The sequence below is a fragment of the Notolabrus celidotus genome, chromosome 11, assembly GCF_009762535.1.
Source record: "Notolabrus celidotus isolate fNotCel1 chromosome 11, fNotCel1.pri, whole genome shotgun sequence".
Taxonomy (NCBI): Eukaryota; Metazoa; Chordata; class Actinopteri; order Labriformes; family Labridae; genus Notolabrus; species Notolabrus celidotus.
Window position 1 is genome coordinate 35,989,850 of NC_048282.1, and position 20,935 is coordinate 36,010,784.

Here is a 20,935-nt window from a genome sequence, read left to right on the forward strand (position 1 = left end):
ATCAGCTTTAAGGTGACATGAGGAGGAATCAGCTTTAAGGTAACATTAGGAGGAATCAGCTCTAAGGTAACATGAGGAGGAATCAGCTCTAAGGTAACATGAGGAGGAATCAGCTTTGAGGTAACATGAGGAGGAATCAGCTTTAAGCAAACGCAGGGTAAAGGAAATACAAGAGGGACTATTTCAAGCTCCTTTGAAATCCAAAGAGATGTTTGGTTTCTTCTTTAGGAATAGTCTCGTACTGACCACATACTGTAAATTAAAGCTGGGGTTGGTAATCAGATTTAAATCCACTTTTTGTTATACTGGTTAAAATGATCTTTATGTCCTGATGGTAATCAATACATGTTCTTAAATAAGAGGTAAAAAAAGCTGCTCTCTACAGCCGGAGTTAACCTGGGAAAACACCAACCAATCCCTGCCATCAGGAGCCAAATGATGAAACCAATCAACTGTGAAGCCAAAACATGTAGAGCTCCCCGTGCTAACTGGCTGCAGTATAAGTCACAAACCCTACCTCGCCTCCTCCATTCAAATAGATGGAGCATGGGTCAAACTAAGACATGCACATGCTGATTTTTGTCTGAGAGTCCATTTTTCAGAGAAGTTCATTTGTAATTTGATTTTAAGAAACTGATTGAGAGCTCTGCTGCTGTGGACGTGCCAGACTCCAGCGGCAACTCCTACTACTATCCATCTCCCCTCTATCATCTCTCTCTCTCTCTCTTCATCTCCCTCTATCCCTCTCTCCAACACGGTCTCAACAGATGTGTGTCTAACATGAGTCAAAAGTAGGCTTCAAACTTTCCTTTTTGACAAAGCTTATAGTTAGAACTGGCTCAGGCTTGGACCAGCTCTTAGTGATGCTGCTATAGGCTTAGACTGACACACTGGGATCCTGTCTTTCCCTCTCTCTCCTCTCTCTGCCTGTCTCTTACTTTAAGTCTTCCTGTCTCATTAAAGTTCCTAACCATAGACCTTTCTGGAGTCCCTGAGCTCCCTTGTCTCGTAGGTTCCTCTGGATCTCTGCTGCTGTGGACGTGCCAGACTCCTACTACTATCCATCTCTACACTATCATCTCTCTCTCTCTTCATCTCCCTCTATCCCTCTCTCCAACACGGTCTCAGCAGATGTGTGTGTAACATGAGTCTGGTCCTGCTCGAGGTTTCTGCCTGTTAAAGGATATTTGTCCTTGTCACTGTAACTTGCAAAAGTAGGCTTCAAATTTTCCTTTTTGATAAAGCTTATAGTTAGAACTGGCTCAGGCTTGGACCAGCTCTTAGTGATGCTGCTATAGGCTTAGACTGACACACTGGGATCCTGTCTTCCCCTCTCTCTCCTCTCTCTCCCTGTCCCATTAAAGTTACTAACCATAGACCTTTCTGGAGTCCCTGAGCTCCCTTGTCTCGTAGTCTCCTCTGGATCTCTGCTGCTGTGGACATTCCAGACTCCAGCGGCAACTCCTACTACTATCCATCTCCCCACTATCATCTCTCTCTCTCTCTTCATCTCTCTCTATCCCTCTCTCCAACACGGTCTCAGCAGATGTGTGTCTAACATGAGTCTGGTCCTGCTCGAGGTTTCTGCCTGTTAAAGGAAATTTATCCTTGCCACTGTAACTTGCAAAAGTAGGCTTCAAACTTTCCTTTTTGATAAAGCTTATAGTTAGAACTGGCTCAGGCTTGGACCAGCTCTTAGTGATGCTGCTATAGGCTTAGACTGACACACTGGGATCCTGTCTTCCCCTCTCTCTCCTCTCTCTCCCTGTCCCATTAAAGTTACTAACCATAGACCTTTCTGGAGTCCCTGAGCTCCCTTGTCTCGTAGTCTCCTCTGGATCTCTGCTGCTGTGGACGTGCCAGACTCCAGCTGCTACAACTACTACTATCCATCTCTACACTATCATCTCTCTCTCTCTTCATCTCCCTCAATCCCTCTCTCCAACACGGTCTCAGCAGATGTGTGTGTAACATAAGGAAAGCCAGAATGCAAAACGTACAAGTTCAAATGATGATCCTCAAATCTAGAGTTCGATGTAAACACACTATAACTGCATCTGAGTTTGGTGTGCCAATATGGCTGCCAGCAAAACAAGGTAGCATTTGTTAAACCAATTAAGCAACACACTCCCATCAAATGAGGGACAAGAAAGATTTTTGCAGCAGACCAAAACACAGGCATATCTTATCTCTCTGTTTCTCATCAGAACGTCTCATCTCCATCTCCTCCATTCTTCTAACCTTATTTTTGGGCGGAAGCTGGAAATACAGCTGCAAAACATTTGTCTCAAGCCGAGAAGAGCCCCAGACGCTGCCTCAAATATCTCAAAGCAGTTTATCAGATCCGTGCAGCTTCCTCTGCAGCCTCAAAGGCTTCATACAACTTTTCACATTCTCAGTACTCCCGGAGACCTGCACACACACACACTTTGATGTGTAAAAACTGGCGCAGCTCCCCCTTGAAGCGAAGTTTCTTTATGTCGTTACGCAACACAAATCTCAGGAGGATCACTGCGATGAGAAATGTGAGGCAGAAAACTGTCAAAGCCCCCCCCCAAAATCATCTGCTGGAGTGTTGTCTTCATTTTGTCATATTTTTCTCAGCACTTGAACGCCACTTAGCTGCTTCTTAAGATGTCATCACAGGACAGACTGTTTACCCGTCAGTGATGGTTGAAGAAATTGCTTACACTTAACATTTTCCAGTCGAAGCTGATGGTTTTCTTTTTTCTTTATTTACCGCTGTCACTGCACAGCTTTCAGACGCACTAAACAGCTGTGCAGAGACTGAACCAGACAGTCTGGGTTATCTTGTTATGTAACCTCAGTCTGCTTTGCTGTGAGGTCTTAATGCAAACACTGAAGAAGCACAATTTATAGAAGTAAATTAAAGCTTCACTTTCATTACGTCTGTGTTCACATTTCAGCAACAATCGCCTTCTCTGACTTGCTTTTAATTACAATGTTACAATGTTACAATGTCATTTAGCAGACGCTTTTATCCAAAGTGACGTACATATGAGAACAAGAACAACACAAGCAAAGATCTAGACAAGAGGAAACAAGATCAGTAAGAGTAACAAAGTGCTTCAAGTCAATATGGGTGCAGGTACTGCCAAGCAGTGTAAAGGCAATGCACAAAAATAAGTAAGGAACATCTACAATGAAGCAACCAAACCATTTAAGACCTTCCATTATCATTATCAACAATTAACATCACCACAATAATGACCACAGTACCAAGTGCTGGGTCACTCAAGACCTGAACACAGAGTCCCAGAGTAGAGCAGGACAGTGCGAGTCAACTGTAGCTGGAAGACATGATCTGCCACTGGGGACAACAGTGGAGAACAGTCTAGCTAAGTGCATAGTGCTTCCTAAAGAGCTGGGTCTTTAGCTGTCTTTTGAAAGTAGAGAGGGACTCTGCAGATCGAATGGAGTTAGCCAATTCATTCCACCATTTAGGGGCAACAGAAGAGAAGAGTCCAGCTAGTGATTTTGAGGCCTTATGTGCTGGAAGCACTAGGCGCTTTTCAGAGGCTGAGCGTAGCGGGCGAGAAGGGCAGTAGACCTGGATGAAGGGTTCCAGGTAAACTGGAGCGGTTTTGGTTCCTGCTTTGTAAGTCATGATTAGAGTTTTGTATCTGATGCGAGCTGCAACTGGAAGCCAGTGTAGCGAGATGAGCAGGGGAGTGACATGAGCTGTCTTAGGCTGGTTGAAGACCAGACGTGCTGCTGCTGCGTTCTGGATCATTTGCAGAGGTTTCACTGTGAATGCAGGGAGGCCTGCCAGTAGAGAGTTGCAGTAGTCAATGCGTGACATTACAAGAGCTTGAACCAGGAGCTGTGTTGCGTGTTCTGTCAGGTAGGGTCTGATCCTCTTGATGTTATAGAGGGAAAAAACGGCAGGACCGAGCAATCGAGGCAACATGAACCTTGAAGGTTAGCTGGTCATCGATCATGACACCCAGATTCCGGGCAGACTTAGTGGGCATGAGGTTTTGTGATCCAAACTGGATATTGATCTGTGGGTCCATAATGGGAACCGGCTGGAATGATAATAAGCTCAGTCTTGGACAGGTTGAGCTGTAGGTGACGTTCCCTCATCCATTTAGAAATGTCAGCAAGGCAGGATGAGATCCGGGCTGAGACAGTTGTGTCGTCAGGTGGGAAAGACAGGAAAAGCTGTGTATCATCTGCATAGCAGTGATAGGAAAAGCCATGGGAGCGGATCACTGCACCAAGTGATGTGGTGTATATTGAGAACAGGAGGGGACCAAGCACTGACCCTTGAGGTACCCCTGTTGATAAGCCATGCATATTGCAGTTTCAGTAGAGTGACCCCGCCTAAAGCCAGACTGATACTGATCAAGTAGATCACGGTTCTGTAAGTATTCTGAGAGCTGGTTGAAGACTGTGCGCTCCAGTATTTTTATTTTTTTTAATTAGGGTCTGGTATTGTTTTTTTTTTCGATTCCTGATTCCAATTCCATTATTTCAAAGTCTCAAAGTCTTCTTTATTGTCAAAAACTGTAGTACGCATCAGACATACAGAGGATTGATATTGCATGTCTCTCTCAGACCCTAGCAACGACGACAACAGATCAGTGACCGAGTTAAGTCTGTGAAAAGGGTTCACTATGGGGAGAGGGGGGCCAGAACAGGGAGAGAGTTCAGCATCCTGACTGCCTGGTGGATGAAACTGTCCCTCAGTCTGCTAGTTCTGGCTTGGAGACTGCGTAGTCTCCTTCCTGATGGCAGCAGGCTGATGAGGCTGTGAGACGGGTGGGAGGGGGGGGGGGGTCTCCTGTTATGTGCAGGGCTTTTCGGGTGAGATGGGAAGTTTAAATGTCACAGAGGGAGGGGAGAGAGGCACTGATGATCTTCTCAGCTGCTCTCACGATGCGCTGGAGGGTCTAACAGGCCCCGTGCCACACAGTGATGCTGCTGGTGAGAATGCTCTGGATGGTGCGTCTGTAGAAGGTGTGCATGATGGGGGGCAGGGGCACTAGCTTTCCTCAGCTAGTCGATCAGTACAGGCGCTAATTATTTTTGGAGAATAAGAATAAAACCATGTGGACATTTAGGCTCTCAAAAGTGGACTGTGAAAGATTTCATTAAATATTTCTCTTTCTTATCAGGATAGATCATAGTCTTGTGAAATACATCAACTTGTGATGCACCTGGACACATCATCAGTGATGTAACCTGGGGTCATTGGGTGTTTCGGGTCTTTCAACAATCAGACACCCTCAACCAGGCGACCCAGCCGGGGGTTGATCAAGCCCCGGCTTGTGTCCAGGTAGCTCTACCCCACCCAGGGGTCTCCTCTCCTGATCCACAGCCACCTTGAGGCAACTTCTGCTGCCTCTGTGGCCGACTCGATGGCCCTTCGCCTACTGCTCCCTGTGATGCCGAGCATATTGTAGGCCCTGCATAGGGACTGGCCCACAAACCCTCTGCATCCCACCTCAATGGGCTCGCACCTTGCTCGCCACCCGTTGCTTCGGCATTGTTCCACCAGCTCGGTGTACTTTGCTCTCTTCCTCTCATTGGCCTCCTCAATGCGGTCCTCCCAGGGCACGGTGAGTTCCAAGAGAATGACCTGCTTGGAGGTTTCCGAGATCAGCACTATGTCTGGCCTTAGCGATGTTCTGGCTACAGTTTCTGGGAACTTCAATTGCTTCCCCAGGTCAACTTTCAGCTCCCAATCCTGCGCCGTTGCGAGCAGGCCAGAGGAGGGGGTCCTGGCAGCTGATTTAGGCTTCTCCCCAGCTCTGACGAAAGAGATTGTTTTCTTCACAGTCATATCATCATACATAATGCATTTTGCAGACCTTAATGCTGGAGACTAAGAGGTGCAATCCCAGCACCAAAAAACTCTCCTCCACTTTCTCTTTCATCTCGCCCTTCATCTTGAAAGTGGACAGAGTTTCTCCAGACACAGACCCCTTGTAGGAGCAGGGAGTGGAGAGAGAGAGAGAGAGTTCGCTGAACTCTTATCTAAGAAAAACACATTTGAAATATATGTAGACATGGTTCATTTCGCTCTATATGAATGGGAACGTGAGCTCAGCTGTGTTCTGTACCCAAGTGGGGGGACAGGGCCTTCTCTGTCTCTGCCCCCACCCTCTGGAACTCTCTTCCCCACACCTCAGATTCTCTCCCTCACTCACCAAATTCAAATCCGGACTCAAAACACACCTTTTTACAAAGGCTTTTAAACTAGAATTGATTGATTTTTTTCTTGTTTTGTTATATTTTTGCTGCCTTGCTTTTCTTTGCTTTTGTTTTGCCCTGTTTTCCTTTCCTTTTCTATTGTATCATTTTATTTTCCTGTAAAGCGCTTGGAGAATCTTTTAAAGCGCTTTTATAAATAAAATGTATTATTATTATTATTATTATTATTATTATTATTATTATTATTATTATTATTATTATTAAAGCAGGGTTGGTAATCAGATTTAGATACACTTTTTGTCATACTGGTTAAAATGATCTTTATGTCCTGATGGTAATCAATACATGATGTGTTCCTAAAACAGAGTGAAGAAAAGCTGCTATCTACAGCCGGAGTAAACCTGGGAAAACACCAACCAATCACAGTTTTTGGGTCCCAAAATTTTAAACCATTCAAATCCTGTCCTGCCGTTCTGCCTGCCTCCTGCGCGTACATTTCCCCAGCGTGCACTCTGAGTCCCCGTCTCCTGCCTCTGCTTCCCATGACTCTACTGACTGTCCCTCTCGCTCCACCTCGGGCCTGTCCCCTCTGACCAGATGAGGTGCTTTGCTCAGGACTGTAGTCCGGATCAGAGTCTAAAAAGCTCTCACCACGGGGGCTCTGACAAGCAGAAGAATGAATGACGTTCAGTAAGTCCTACAGAAAATATATATTTATTGTAGCGTCCGTCCGGACACTGTCGGCCGTTACCACGCCAACCAACAAAACAACAATCAATGTTTGAATGAATGAAGAACTTCTCCTCTTGTCTCTCCTCTCTCCCGCTCACACACTCTACACCTCTCCTGATGCCTTCACTGACTGTCAACACTGTAGGAATTAAGAACATCTACACTGAACACGTTTAACAAACAGTAGAGCTGTTACAGTGTTATATATGTGTTATAACTTTTCTCCTGATATCGTGTCACTGGTACAACTGGATAATGCTATCATGACAGTTGTGAGTGCTAACAGCAGCCATGTTTGTTTGTGTTTTTAACTTTCACTATGAGAATGTTTTTGTGAGGACCGGTTTTGAATCAGTCAACATCATATGGTCGCAAGTCAGCGGCGCTCGTACATGTGAGTGGGGGGGGGGTCGTTTTGGAGGAGCTCTGAGGGAGGAGGGGAGGGGTTAGACGGAGTCATGAGGAAATGCTACATTCAAATTCATGCTAGTTTTCCGAGACTGCCAACCCCAGCTTTAAGTGTGAAGGGATGTTACTACAGCTGGACAGAGCACTTACCTTTTTTATGTATTTATTTTCACTATTTATATTCTTAATCTTGATTTGATGCTTTAACTTATTTTAATTACATATATTTTATTGTTGTCTATGCATTAGTCTCTATTTTAAAATCCACTTTTGCTTTTTATATGTCTTGCTGTTATTTTATTGTTCTGCTTCTTTCTTGTTTTCATTTGCTGTAAAGCACTTTGGGTTGCGTTTGATTTGCATGAGGTGCAAGGTGCTATATGAGTAAAGCTATATTGATTGATTAATGCCAGACGGTGGTGCAGTGGGTAGCGCTGTTGCCTCACAGCTAGAAGGTTCCTGGTTCAAATCCCGGGCAGGTGCCTTTCTGTGTGCAGTTTGCATGTTCTCCCCGTGCATGTGTGGCTTCCTCCCACAGTCCAAAAACATGCTTACCTGGTAGATTGATCACTCTAAATTGCCCGTAGGTGTGAGTGTGTGCATGAATGGTTATCTGTCTCTCTGTGTTAGCCCTGTGATAGGTTGGCGACCTGTCCAGGGTGTACCCTGTACAGCCAGCTGGGATAGGCTCCACCCCCTGTGACCCCTAATGGGATAAGCGGTCAAGATAATGGATAGATGATTGATTGATTGATTGAGAGTCCCTCAAATTCACACTCGTTTGTTGTGATCCGCCATGATCCTCTCCTCTCCTTTGTTGACATGCTGCGTCACATGTGACATACATATGCATTCACACCTTTCAGCATTTAGACTGATATTCATCCTTCGTGCTTCACATCTTTACAACAGCATACAAAGAGTCAGCTTCTGCTTCAGACCGCTTGGTCCCTTTATGAGTCCTGACATCTGATCTGAGGCCGACATCTCTTTCTGTGATCGCTCAGGATGAACTCAGGAGGTGTGAAAAGGTTTTGAAAAGCTGAATATCTCACTCTGTGATGAAAAGACTTTACCTTGGCCTTGTGAGGCGTCCTCATGTCCAGAGCTTTGACAGGGTGGCAGACGGCCACGTACCTGTCCATACTCATCACCGTCAGGGTGAAGGTGCTGGTGAACATGTTGTAGTAGTCGATGGACACCACCGCCTTGCACAGAGCGTTCCCAAATGGCCAGAAGCCCAGGAACACGTCGGTGCCCTGCAAACAAGAAGAGATACAGGAATGAGAGAGAGATGCAGCTGCAGGCGAAAAACAAGGACACAGATCTCCTCAGAAATATGACTTTGGATGGTGAATTATTCAGAGAGCGGTGACAAATTAACGCAGTGAGGCATGGAACCACAACACCGGACGATCAACCGGTGACTGATTACAGTCTGAAGAACAACCAGATGCTTTCAAGAGAGAGAGCAAATATAAAGTTCTGACTGTCAACATGAAGGAGGGCAAATACAGTCTGAAACAAAACCTTTGAATTAATTTGGAGGGAAATAATATCACATAAGAAAGAGTTCCAAGATTTGATGGCCCAGTATTTAATTTGTGATGGCCGGGATCTCGAGATCAAAACAATAACCTTGTGATTTAATGTGGGATCATGGGAGCAGTTAGCTTTATTGTTAACCTTCCCCTCGCTGCTCTGACTTGTCTCAGGCAGAAATAATGACATTCTCTCTGTTACTCTGAGTCTGTTTTATGGATGTTATATAACTTCATTTAAATGCAAAACAAATACAACATCAACATACTCAAATAATAATCTTAGTTCTTCTTTTTCTTGATAACAAAAGCACCAAATGTTCTCTGTCTTACTAATTTAGCTGAACAAGTGCATGACCTGTCAATAAATCAAAGCTATAATGGACTCCTTTCTTGGTGTGTTGGGTTTCTAGCAATTAAAGCTGGGGTTGGTAATCAGATTTAGATACACTTTTTGTTATACTGGTTAAAATGATCTTTATGTCCTGATGGTAATCAATACATGATGTGTTCCTAAAAAAGAGTGAAAAAAAAACTGCTATCTACAGCCGGAGTAAACCTGAGAAAACACCAACCGATCACCGTTTTTTGGCTCCCCAAATTTTAAACCAATCAAATCCCGTCCTGCCGTTCTGCCCGCCTCCTGAGCGTACATTTCCCTAGCGTGCACTCCTCCGAGTCCCCGTCTCCTGCCTCTGCTTCCCCTGACTCTGTTTACTGCCCCTCTCGCTCGTCCTCGGGCCTGTCCCCTCTGACCTGATGAGGTGCTTTGCTCAGGACTGTAGTCCGGATCAGAGTCTAAAAAGCTCTCACCAACAAGCAGAATAATTAATGACGTTCAGTAAGTCCTACAGAAAATATATATTTATTGTAGCGCCCGTCCGGACGCTGTAGGGATGACGAGCCGATTCGTGAACACGTTGATCTTTAATAACCGGTCACTGTCGGCCGTTACCACGCCAACCAACAAAACAACAATCAATGTTAGAATGAATGAAGAACTTCTCCTCTTGTCTCTCCTCTCTCTCGCTCACACACTCTACACCTCTCCTGATGCCTTCACTGACCGTCAACACTGTAGGAATTAAGAACATCTACACTGAACACGTTTAACAAACAGTAGAGCTGTTACAGTGTTATATATGTGTTATAACTTTTCTCCTGATATCGTGTCACCGGTACAACTGGATAATGCTAGCATGACAGTTGTGAGTACTAACAGCAGCCATGTTTGTTTGTGTTTTTAACTTTCACTATGAGAATGTTTTGGTGAGGACCGGTTTTGAATCAGTCACCATCATATGGTCGAGAATCAGCGGCGCTCGTGCATGTGAGCGGGGGGGGCGTCATTTTGGAGGAGCTCCGAGGGAGGAGGGGAGGGGTTACACGGAGTCCTGAGGAAATGCTACATTCAAATTCATGCTGGTTTTCCGAGACTACCAACCCTAGCTTTAAATCCAAAGGTGTGCATGTAGTCGACTATAAGATTCAATGTTACATCATTGGCACCAGAATTACTGTCCCTTCCACCATTTATTATTATTTCCAGTGTAGGACTGAGCCATCCGTCACTAACTCCATGATTGCTCCTCCAGTAAATGGCTGTAATGCTTTAACGCTCTACTACCCGGATGTAAACAAGCTCAGATTACAGACAACATCTCGTAGCGCTGCACCGCTTGTCAGTGTGTCGATCTAGTTAATGGAGATAAAGTTGTATGTGGGCTGTGTCGGGTTAAACTGACATACACTACCAGTCAAAAGTTTGGAAACATCTTCTCATTCAAGGGTTGGTATTCTCTCAGTCTGCTTCATGAAGTGGTCTCCTGGAATGGTTTCTAATGAACATGAGCCTTGTCAAGAGTTAATTTGTAGAATGACTTGCCTTCTTAATGTGTTTGAGACCATCAGTTGTGTTGTTCAGAGGTAGGGTTAGTACACAATGGATAGCTCTATTTGACTACTGTTGTAATCCAGATTATGGCAGAACCAGATTATTTCATAGTTTTGATGTCTTCAGTATTAATCTACAATGTTGACAATAATTACAATAAATAAAAACCATTGAATGAGAAGGTGTGTCCAAACTTTTGACTGGTAGTGTATAACCACTCCCCCAGAGCAATGAGGAACTTGAAGTTGATGCTACCATGTAAGAATAAAGGACATTATTGATGAGAGTGTGTAGTAGATTATCCTTGTTTAAGGGCTACAACACATGATATCTGACAGTTTCCATGTCATGTTCCAATCTTCATCAACAAAGACTGAAACATCCATCCATCCATCTTCTTCCGCTTATCCGGGTCCGGGTCGCGGGGGCAGCAGTCTCAGCAGGGAAGCCCAGACACTCCTCTCCCCGGCCACTTCCACCAGCTCTTCTGGGAGGATACCGAGGTGCTCCCAGGCCAGCTGAGACATAGTCTCGCCAGCGTGTCCTGGGCCTTCCCCGTGGCCTCCTTCCAGTCGGACATGCCCGAAACACCTCCCCAGGGAGACGCCCGGGAGGCATCCTAACCAGATGCCCGAACCACCTCATCTGGCTCCTCTCGATCCGGAGGAGCAGCGGCTCTACTTCGAGCCTCTCCCGGATGTCTGAGCTCCTGACCCTCTCTCTAAGGCTGAGCCCAGCCACCCTGCGGAGAAAGCTCATTTCGGCCGCTTGTATTCGCGATCTCGTTCTTTCGGTCACTACCCACAGCTCGTGACCACAGGTGAGGGTCGGAACGTAGATTGACCGGTAAATTGAGAGCTTTGCCTTCTGGCTCAGCTCTCTCTTCACCACGACAGACCGGTACGCCGCCCCGATCCGTCTGTCAATCTCCCACTCCCTTTTCCCCTCACTCGTGAACAAGACCCCGAGATACTTGAACTCCTCCGCCTGGGGCAAAGACTCCCCTCCGATCCGGAGAGGGCAGGCCACCCTTTTCCGACTGAGCACCATGGCCTCAGACTTGGAGGTGCTGATCCCCATCCCCGCTGCTTCACACTCAGCTGTAGATCTAATAGCTCCCTATTTCCCACTGATAATAATTCTCAAAATGTTTACACTACTGCAAGCTCAGGGAAATATCTGTCTTAAAGTGCCCTGACTGATAATGTATAACACTAAGGGAGAAACTTGTGTACATATAAGTAGATGATCCATGACGTCATACCTGGAAGGGTAAAGTCGCCAGGAACAGAGAGTCCGCCAGAGCCAGATTAAAGATGTAGATGTTGGTGGCTGTTTTCATCTTGGTGTACCTGAGGAGAGAAGCAGAGAGAAGAGTGAAACTCAGAGAGGGAGATCATCTTACAGCACAACTTTACACCTTAAATCAAGCACCTCGGCGTGCAGCCTGCAGCCTGCATAACAAGCAGAACCCCTCTGTGTGGTTACAGGTGCATCGTGTCATTAGAATGCAGAGAGTGTCTCTGTTAGCTGCTGCTGCTGTTAACACTGCTGGTTAGAATGAAATAAGGAAGAGGCTTTAGGCTTTAGCACTCTGCACTAACCCAGACCTCACTTACAATAGCAGGAGTAGTACATCATTAATATGTGCAGAGTTAAACTTAAAGATTGTAAGATAAAGTCCAGGGCCCGGATGCACGTCCAGCCATTACACAAACGGGACCATTAGTCTTATTGTACCGTTATGGAACGGCCCATTTGGCCGTAGCGTTAGCCGCATGCACGACTGCAAATAATTGGCCAATTAACTAATTGCGCCATGAAAGCGAGGCTGGTGCAAAACGTCACATGTCCAGGGAACCTCCTGGAAAACCAGTGGCAGTTCTATACCAATTTTACTGGGGGGGCCAGGCTGGGGCCAAGGGTGTTGTAAGAGGGACACATTCAACCCTGACAAAAGAGACTGAGAAGGGCGAGGACCGGCTGAGAACAAACTGGCAAAAAATCTGTGCATCCCTTTATACTAGACCTATATACTACTGTGTACTAGATCAACATGCAGACTGAGAGCAGCTGTTTGGATGTTTACACTCAACATGAGTCCCTTAGCGCTCTAAGGGACTGGAACCATGTGTTCGGCCTGTAACATCGGCGCGATACCGAAGCTTTTTTTAATGTATAATATTTGTTTGGTGCGGAGGGGGGGCCAGGCTCAGTTTTACTGGGGCACTGGCCCCTGTTGGCCCCTCCCCAGAACCGCCACTGTGGAAAACCCCTATCCAACAAATTTAAACTGCGGGTGCGTACTGCACGAGAGTTGAAGCCAATGCAGAAGTGTTAAAAACTGCAGTTCATCGAGTGTCCACTAGAGGCTGGCTCTGAAAGTACTGGAAACCACATACACACCCATTCAAAAAAGCCATTCTTTACAGAAGAAATAAACATGTTTACAGCCTGGTTTAAAAAATGAGTGTAGTCTAAATATCTCACTTCTGTATCGGCACACACTGTACGGGGTGAATTTTTTCATGACTCAGCAGTTTCTAAGATATTAAGATTACAAGTTTCCCACAACGAAAGGCACAGCTGACTTGACTGACAGGCGGGAGGAACACTGTAGCTGTTAGCAAGGAGGCTCAAATCCCGCCTCTTTACCTCACACTCGATTGACACAAGTTAGGCTGACTTCAGCATTTCCAATATGGCTGCCACCACCGATTGGCATCAGAAACAGATGGGTGACGCCACAGATACTACGTCCATTTATTATACAGTCTATGATTAAAACCAGCTGTCACCATGCTCTAACTCACTGTGACACAGTAGTTTGATGCTTGATTGCTTTGGCGATGAGGCATCAGTTTGAAACAAGGAGAGAGGAAATGCCATGATAGCTTCTTTGGGTAGTTATGCTATTAAAGAAAATGTCAAGACAACTGAAACTCTGCACACACAAGGAGAGTTTCTGTTTAAAATGATATTATGAAGGATTTATTCATCGTATAAATAAAGATCCTGCAAGATAAAGAGTCTTTGTAGAAGAAGGTCATGTTTAAAGGGTCTTTCAAAGGTCTTCAAAGTCCTTTAAAAGTCCCCCTGTGAGGGCCGGATAAGGTGAGTTGGTGTTGGTCAGCTCAGGGCTCAGCTGAAGCCTGATGTGACTCCATAGTTTGAGTTTTTTACTTTTCCCTAACTTGCCATGTTCCTCCAGTTTTGTTTCTGTCAGGTTCAGTTCTCACTTATGACTCGGTCGCCTGGAGGCTGTACTCCAGCTCTGATCGTCCAGCGTCTGGTTTGCCCCGCGGCTCCCCTTGTTTCTTCTTTTTTCCATCTTGCAGGCCTGTCTCCCTCTGATAAAATATATATACTTTTCACGTTATGTTTGGATACTTTCGGGTGAAGTTCACACCAACACCAGTGAATAAAAGTTTTAACTTTCTGCTTTTTAGATTCTGTTGGACGTGTTCGCTGCACCTGAAAAAAAAAACCAAAGACTGTTTGGGGGTCGTAAGAGTGAGAAATATGAGGAGTGAGAAATATGAGGAGTCATCCTCTGCAGCCAGGATTTGATGTGAATCTTTAAAAATATGGGAGAAGCACTAAAAGAAAAAGTACAGCCAGGCTCAACAAGTCATAAATAAGTCAGTAATGTTTAAAGTGTGCGCTCGTTACTTTGACTCTGCAGATTTTTGCCTCTCTGACTTCAGAACACACTGAAGGTTCTCTGCTGCCCTCCATAAAACTTCATAAAAACGCATTGCAGTCAAATATTCCCCTCCTCCCCTCCTCCACCCAGTCCGGCCCCGGGCTCTTTAGCACGCTCCCCTCTTTCCTTAACACACTCTTTTCTATCTTTCCTCCTTCCTCCTCATCTCCACTTTGCGATGACGTTCATCAGCATCAGGTCTCACTCATGTATTCCCTTGCATCTCAACATCTGTGTCTTTCAGCCTTTTTATCTTCTCAACATCCCTCTCATTATTACATTCTTTCCTCCTCTTCTTGTTCTCCATCTATCCACATCATCATCTCTCTCTCTCTCTCTCTCTCTTCCTTCCTGCCTTTGTCTGCATTTACGGCTGCAGGTCTCAATAACGTGTTTGAAACATGTTCTGTTGAGGTTTCTGATATCTCAAATTGCACTTAGCAGAGACTCGACAGCTGCGGATTGAATGCGAGCTGCACCACTTTTGTTTTTATTCTTTCATCCTAATAATCAAGCAAGTCCTCCAACCCACATGCTCACACTGGTTGTTTGTTTGTACCCTGGATGCCACCCACAGAAGCATTGACTTCATCACCATTAGCAGCAGTGTGTCATCATAGCTGCACAATCATGGCGGGTAATTGAGTGTAACGGCTGCTGTTTGTTCAGCTACATAACCTCCATGTGTGACACTACATGTGGGTCCTATATTTACCAGGACTGGTCAGCAACTGACCATGTCTCTAAAATATCTGGCTCTACAAATAAGTGATTTAAAAAACATCCTACACGTCCTTTATGCTAACAGAAACATATATTTTGCCACAGTGTCAACAGGCAGAGGTAAAATGTGCTGATCAATCTTTATTTATATGGTGCAAAATCACAACAAATGTGATCCAAACAGAGCAGGTCTAGACCGTACTCTATGTTCTATTATTAACAAAGACCCAACATCAAGACCGGATCAGATCCAGCCCCATCTTACAGACAGGACTCAGTCTGATCTCATCTTAATCCACCATGAGCAGAGCACTTTGCAGCATTTAGCAAGTTACAGTGGCAAGGACAAACTTCCTTTAACAGGCAGACACCTCCAGCAGGACCAGACTCAAGTTCTGCTGAGACCGTGTTGGAGAGAGGGATAGAGGGAGATGAAGAGAGAGAGAGAGAGAGAGAGAGAGAGAGAGAGAGAGAGAGGAGAGAGAGAGAGAGAGAGAGAGAGAGAGAGAGAGACAGAGAGACAGAGAGACAGAGAGAGAGAGAGAGAGAGTGAGTAGTATTTAGCAAGTTACAGTGGCAAGGACAAACTTCCTTGAACAGGCAGAAACCTCCAGCAGGACCAGACTCATGTTAGACACACATCTGCTGAGACCGTGTTGGAGAGAGGGATAGAGGGAGGTGAAGAGAGAGAGAGAGAGAGAGAGAGAGAGAGAGAGCGAGAGAGAGAGCGAGAGGATAGTAGAGATCCAGAGGAACGTACGAGACAAGGGAGCTCAGGGACTCCAGAAAGGTCTATGGTTAGTAACTTGAAAGGGACAGGCAGAGAGAGGGAAAGACAGAATCCTAGTGTGTCTGTTCCCCTGGCACTCTAAGCCTATAGCAGCATAACTAAGAGCTGGTTCAAGCCTGAGCCTGAGCTTTACCAAAAAGGAAAGTTTGAAGCCTACTTTTGAAAGTATTTAGCAAGTTACAGTGGCAAGGACAAACTTCCTTGAACAGGCAGAAACCTCCAGCAGGACCAGACTCATGTTAGACACACATCTGCTGAGACCGTGTTGGAGAGAGGGATAGAGGGAGGTGAAGAGAGAGAGAGAGAGAGAGAGAGAGAGAGAGAGAGAGAGAGAGAGAGATGATAGTAGAGATCCAGAGGAACGTATGAGACAAGGGAGCTCAGGGACTCCAGAAAGGTCTATGGTTAGTAACTTGAAAGGGACAGGCAGAGAGAGGGAAAGACAGAATCCTAGTGTGTCTGTTCCCCTGGCACTCTAAGCCTATAGCAGCATAACTAAGAGCTGGTTCAAGCCTGAGCCTGAGCTTTACCAAAAAGGAAAGTTTGAAGCCTACTTTTGAAAGTATTTAGCAAGTTACAGTGGCAAGGACAAACTTCCTTTAACAGGCAGAAACCTCCAGCAGGACCAGACTCATGTTAGACACACATCTGCTGAGACCGTGTTGGAGAGAGGGATAGAGGGAGATGAAGAGAGAGATGACAGTAGAGATCCAGAGGAACCTACGAGACAAGGGAGCTCAGGGATTCCAGAAAGGTCTATGGTTAGTAACTTTAAAGGGACAGGAAGACTTAAAGTAAGAGAGAGGCAGAGAGAGGAGAGAGAGGGAAAGACAGGATCCCAGTGTGTCAGCTCCCCTGGCAGTCTAAGCCTATAGCAGCATATCTAAGAGCTGGTCCAAGCCCGAGTCAGCTCTATCATAAGCTTTATCATAAAGGAAACTTTGAAGCCTACTTTTACTTCAACTATTTCTGCCTGTTAAACTTCCTTTAACAGGCAGAAACCTCCAGCAGGACCAGACTCATGTTAGACACACATCTGCTGAGACCGTGTTGGAGAGAGGAATAGAGGGAGATGAAGAGAGAGAGAGAGATGATAGTGGTGAGACGAGACAAGGGAGCTCAGGGACTCCAGAAAGGTCTATGGTTAGTAACTTTAATGGGACAGGGAGAGTTAAAGTGAGTGATTGGCAGATTGAGGAGAGAGAGGGAGAGACAGGATCCCAGTGTGTCAGTTCCCCCAGCAGTCTAAGCCTATAGTAGTAGAACTAAGACCTGGTGCAAGTCTGATCCAGCTCTAACTATAAGCTTTATCAAAAAGAAAAATTTGAAGCCTACTCTTAAAAGTAGAGAGGGTGTCTGCCTCCCGGACCCTGACTGGTAGATGATTCCAAAGGAGAAGTGCCTGAAAACTGAAGGCTTGACCTCCCATACTACTTTTAGAGACTTTAGGTATGAAGAGCGGGCATGCATGTTGTCTGGCACGTCCACAGCAGCAGAGATCCAGAGGAACTTAGGAGACAAGGGAGCTCAGGGACTCCAGAAAGGTCTATGGTTAGTAACTTTAATGGGACAGGAAGAGTAGGCAGACAGAAGAGAGAGGGGAAAGACAGGATACGAGTGTGTCAGATCCCCTATAGCAGCACAACTAAGAGCTGGTCCAAGCCGGAGCCAGCTCAGGCAGGAACCTCGAGCAGAACCAGACTAACGCTTTTTTAAATTTACACATTTACATCCTGCAGACAGTTTTGCATGAAAGTATCTGGCCAGTGAGCCATCCTACTTCATCCCTATCTTTGTAGAATCTTGCACATGCTCAGTACAGATTGGCACAGATGTTCACCAAGTAGTTGCAACCAAACATTTCTACCGCGCAGATTTCTACGTCTCCAAAGCGCGTGAAACCGAGTCCTTGCACCAGTGTTTCAGTCTTTTAAAGGTTTCATCAAGGATTGCCATCTTCTTTCCTCATCCCTCTCTTTCCCTCTGCATTTACTGTTGCACTTTCTTCCTTTCCATCACATCACAATCCTTCATATTCACTTTACTCCCCTGCTTCCCTGCTTCCCCTCTTCCTTCACCCCCTTAACGCTTCCTCCACTTCCCTTTTCATCTGTCTTCCCAGACAATTTCACTTCCATCTATATTTCTGAGTGCTCCTTTGAAATCTGCTGTCCATCCCTTATCCTGTTCTCATCACCTGCACCTCTTTTCCACCCTCCATCTTTATTCACTTCTTTTTAATCTTCCCCTAATCTCCATTTTCCTTCTTTCTCTCTTCCATACATCCCTCTCTTCGTTTCCTCTCTGCATACTGGAGACACGCAGGCAGGCAGCAGAGTCTTCAGAGGGAATATTTTATGGCTCTTCAGCTCTCCACTTCTCTTGCATCAGGGAGCGAGTCTACCCAGATGAACCCTCCAACTCTCTTTCTCTCTCTCCTGCTGAACATCTCGTCTTCTCTCTCTTTCTCTCCGGGCCTTTGTGAGGTCTCTCTTATCTTCTGGCCTTCAGAAATAGTATCTCTCTTCAGCTCCGGCTCTCTGATACTCAGCCCTGTTCCCTGCGTTATTCCATTTGCCCGTCTCTCCGTCTTCCTTTCTCTTCTCGCTGCTGTTTAGCGGAATAGTAATAGCATTATAATTACAGAGTTCAAGGCTCCTGACTGTGATGTCAGCAGCTGAGAGGAGAGAAATAAAGAGGCGGGACGAGAGAAGGACAATGAGGCGTGAGAGCCTTCAGTTTCCTACATCCAGCTTTTTAAAAACATCTATTCACTCTTACTGTTACACCCGCACACCGCGCAGATTCACGTACGTATAGGAATGTCAAGCTAGAGCACAATGAATGTTGTATGTCGCTTTACATTTCTTTTCTTTGCATGCACACTGATGAGTACAGACAGGAAGACAAAGAGGCAGAATGAGTCATCCGTGCACAAAACAACTGCAGACAATCTGCTTTACAATGAGGAGAAATGAAGCAGCGAAAAGGAAGAAACGGATCAATACGGCGTGTCAATATCTCAGCGGGAGGAAACGGAAGGGGACAGTTTGACGCCTCAATTAGTCAGGAAAAGTTTGTGATAGCAACGCTGCATCGCCGTGCTTTATAAGACCTTTAAAGATCAGGACACTTAGTGTAAACACAAAACACATTCAGCATTATGTTGACCTCCTCAAAGCAGCTGAAAGAACTTATCAAGACACGGAAATATGTGTCTTATGAAGCAGCTGTTGGACTTAAAGTCAGGGTTGGTAGTCTCGGAAAACTAGCATGAATTTGAATGTAGCATGTCTTCAGGACTCCGTCTAACCCCTCCCCTCCTCAGAGCTCCTCCAAAACGATGCCCCCTCGCTCACATGCACGAGCGCTGCTGATTTGCGACCATATGATCGTGACTGATTCAAAACCGGTCATTCTCATAGTGAAAGTCATGCTAGCATTAACCAGTTGTACTGGTGACTCGATATCAGGAGAAAAGTTATAACACATATATAACACTGTAACAGCTCTACTGTTTGTTAAACCTGTTCAGTGTAGATGCTCTTAATTCCTACAGTGTTGACGGTCAGTGAAGGCATCAGGAGAGGTGTAGAGTGTGCGAGCGGGAGAGAGGAGAGACAAGAGGAGAAGTTCTTCATTCATTCAAACATTGATTGTTGTTTTGTTGGTTGGCGTGGTAACGGCCGACAGTGACCGGTTATTAAAGGTCAACGTGTTCACGAATCGGGTCGTCATCACTACAGCATCCGGACGGACGCTACAGTACATATACATTTCTGTAGGACTTACTGAACGTCATTATTTATTCTGCTTGTTGGTGAGAGCTTTTTAGACTCTGATCCGGACTACAGTCCTGAGCAAAGCACCTCATCAGGTCAGAGGGGACAGGCCCGAGGTCGAGCGAGAGGGGCAGTCAGTAGAGTCAGGGGAAGCAGAGGCAGGAGACGGAGACTCAGAGTACACGCCGGGGAAATGTACGCGCAGTAGGCGAGCAGAACGGGAGGACGGGATTTGATTGGTTTAAAATTTTGGGACCCAAAAAACGGTGATTGGTTGGTGTTTTCCCAGGTTTACTCCGGCTGTAGATAGCAGCTTTTCTTCACTCTTTTTTAAGAACACATCATGTATTGATTACCATCAGGACATAAAGATCATTTTAACCAGTATGACAAAAAGTGGATCTAAATCTGATTACCAACCCCAGCTTTAAGTGACTGTGACCCCCAATTTAGACAGGATGCGCCACGTTGCGTTACGGCTGTGCAGCATGTTTGGAGCGTAGCGCCAGGCAGGATCAGCTGGGTCCAGTATAGAGAGAACCACATACAAACAACAGGTCACAGAGCCTTTCTGTGGTTGAATTTCTGCTCATTTGGAGAGTATTCCTTTACTTTTGTGCTTTAATCATCACTGAGTATGATGCAGAACTCTAAAGTTTCGTTTTTGCAGGTTTAGATGAGTTTAAGAACAATAACTTGGCTCTATTTTGTTGTCGTGTTACCTTCTGACACAGTGATCACCTTAAAGTCCTGTTACCTTCTGACACAGTGATCATCTTAAAGTCCCGTTACCTTCTGACACAGTGATCATCTTAAAGTCCTGTTACCTTCTGACACAGTGATCATCTTAAAGTCCTGTTATCTTCTGACACAGGGATCATCTTAAAGTCCTGTTACCTTCTGACTCAGTGATCATCTTAAAGTCCTGTTACCTTCTGACACAGTGATCATCTTAAAGTCCTGTTACCTCCTGACACAGTCATCATCTTAAAGTCCTGTTGTAGTCCACATAGATCACAGATATGAGGCTGTTTGTAGCTTACATCCATAATCGATGAGTATTTCCGATCTATACGATCTTTAAACGGTCGGGAGTTGTTAAAGAGAAAGTTGTTAGCACCAGTGCTACCAGTGGAAAAGTTAGTGTAGAGCCCTGATCTTGTTTGTTACTTTATTTGG

The 20,935-nt window shown here is 45.5% G+C and overlaps 1 protein-coding gene across 1 annotated transcript in view; it reads right to left on the reverse strand.

The window, feature by feature from the left end:
* oprl1 (opiate receptor-like 1) overlaps nucleotides 1-20,935 on the reverse strand; it is a 162,575-nt gene that overhangs the window by 53,260 nt on the left and 88,380 nt on the right. The window contains exons 2-3 of the mRNA XM_034694928.1: nucleotides 12,020-12,107; nucleotides 8,397-8,579 (exon numbers count right to left, since the gene is read on the reverse strand). Of these exons, the coding sequence (XP_034550819.1) occupies nucleotides 8,397-8,579; nucleotides 12,020-12,107 (271 nt within the window). The remainder of the gene's footprint in view (nucleotides 1-8,396; nucleotides 8,580-12,019; nucleotides 12,108-20,935) is intronic.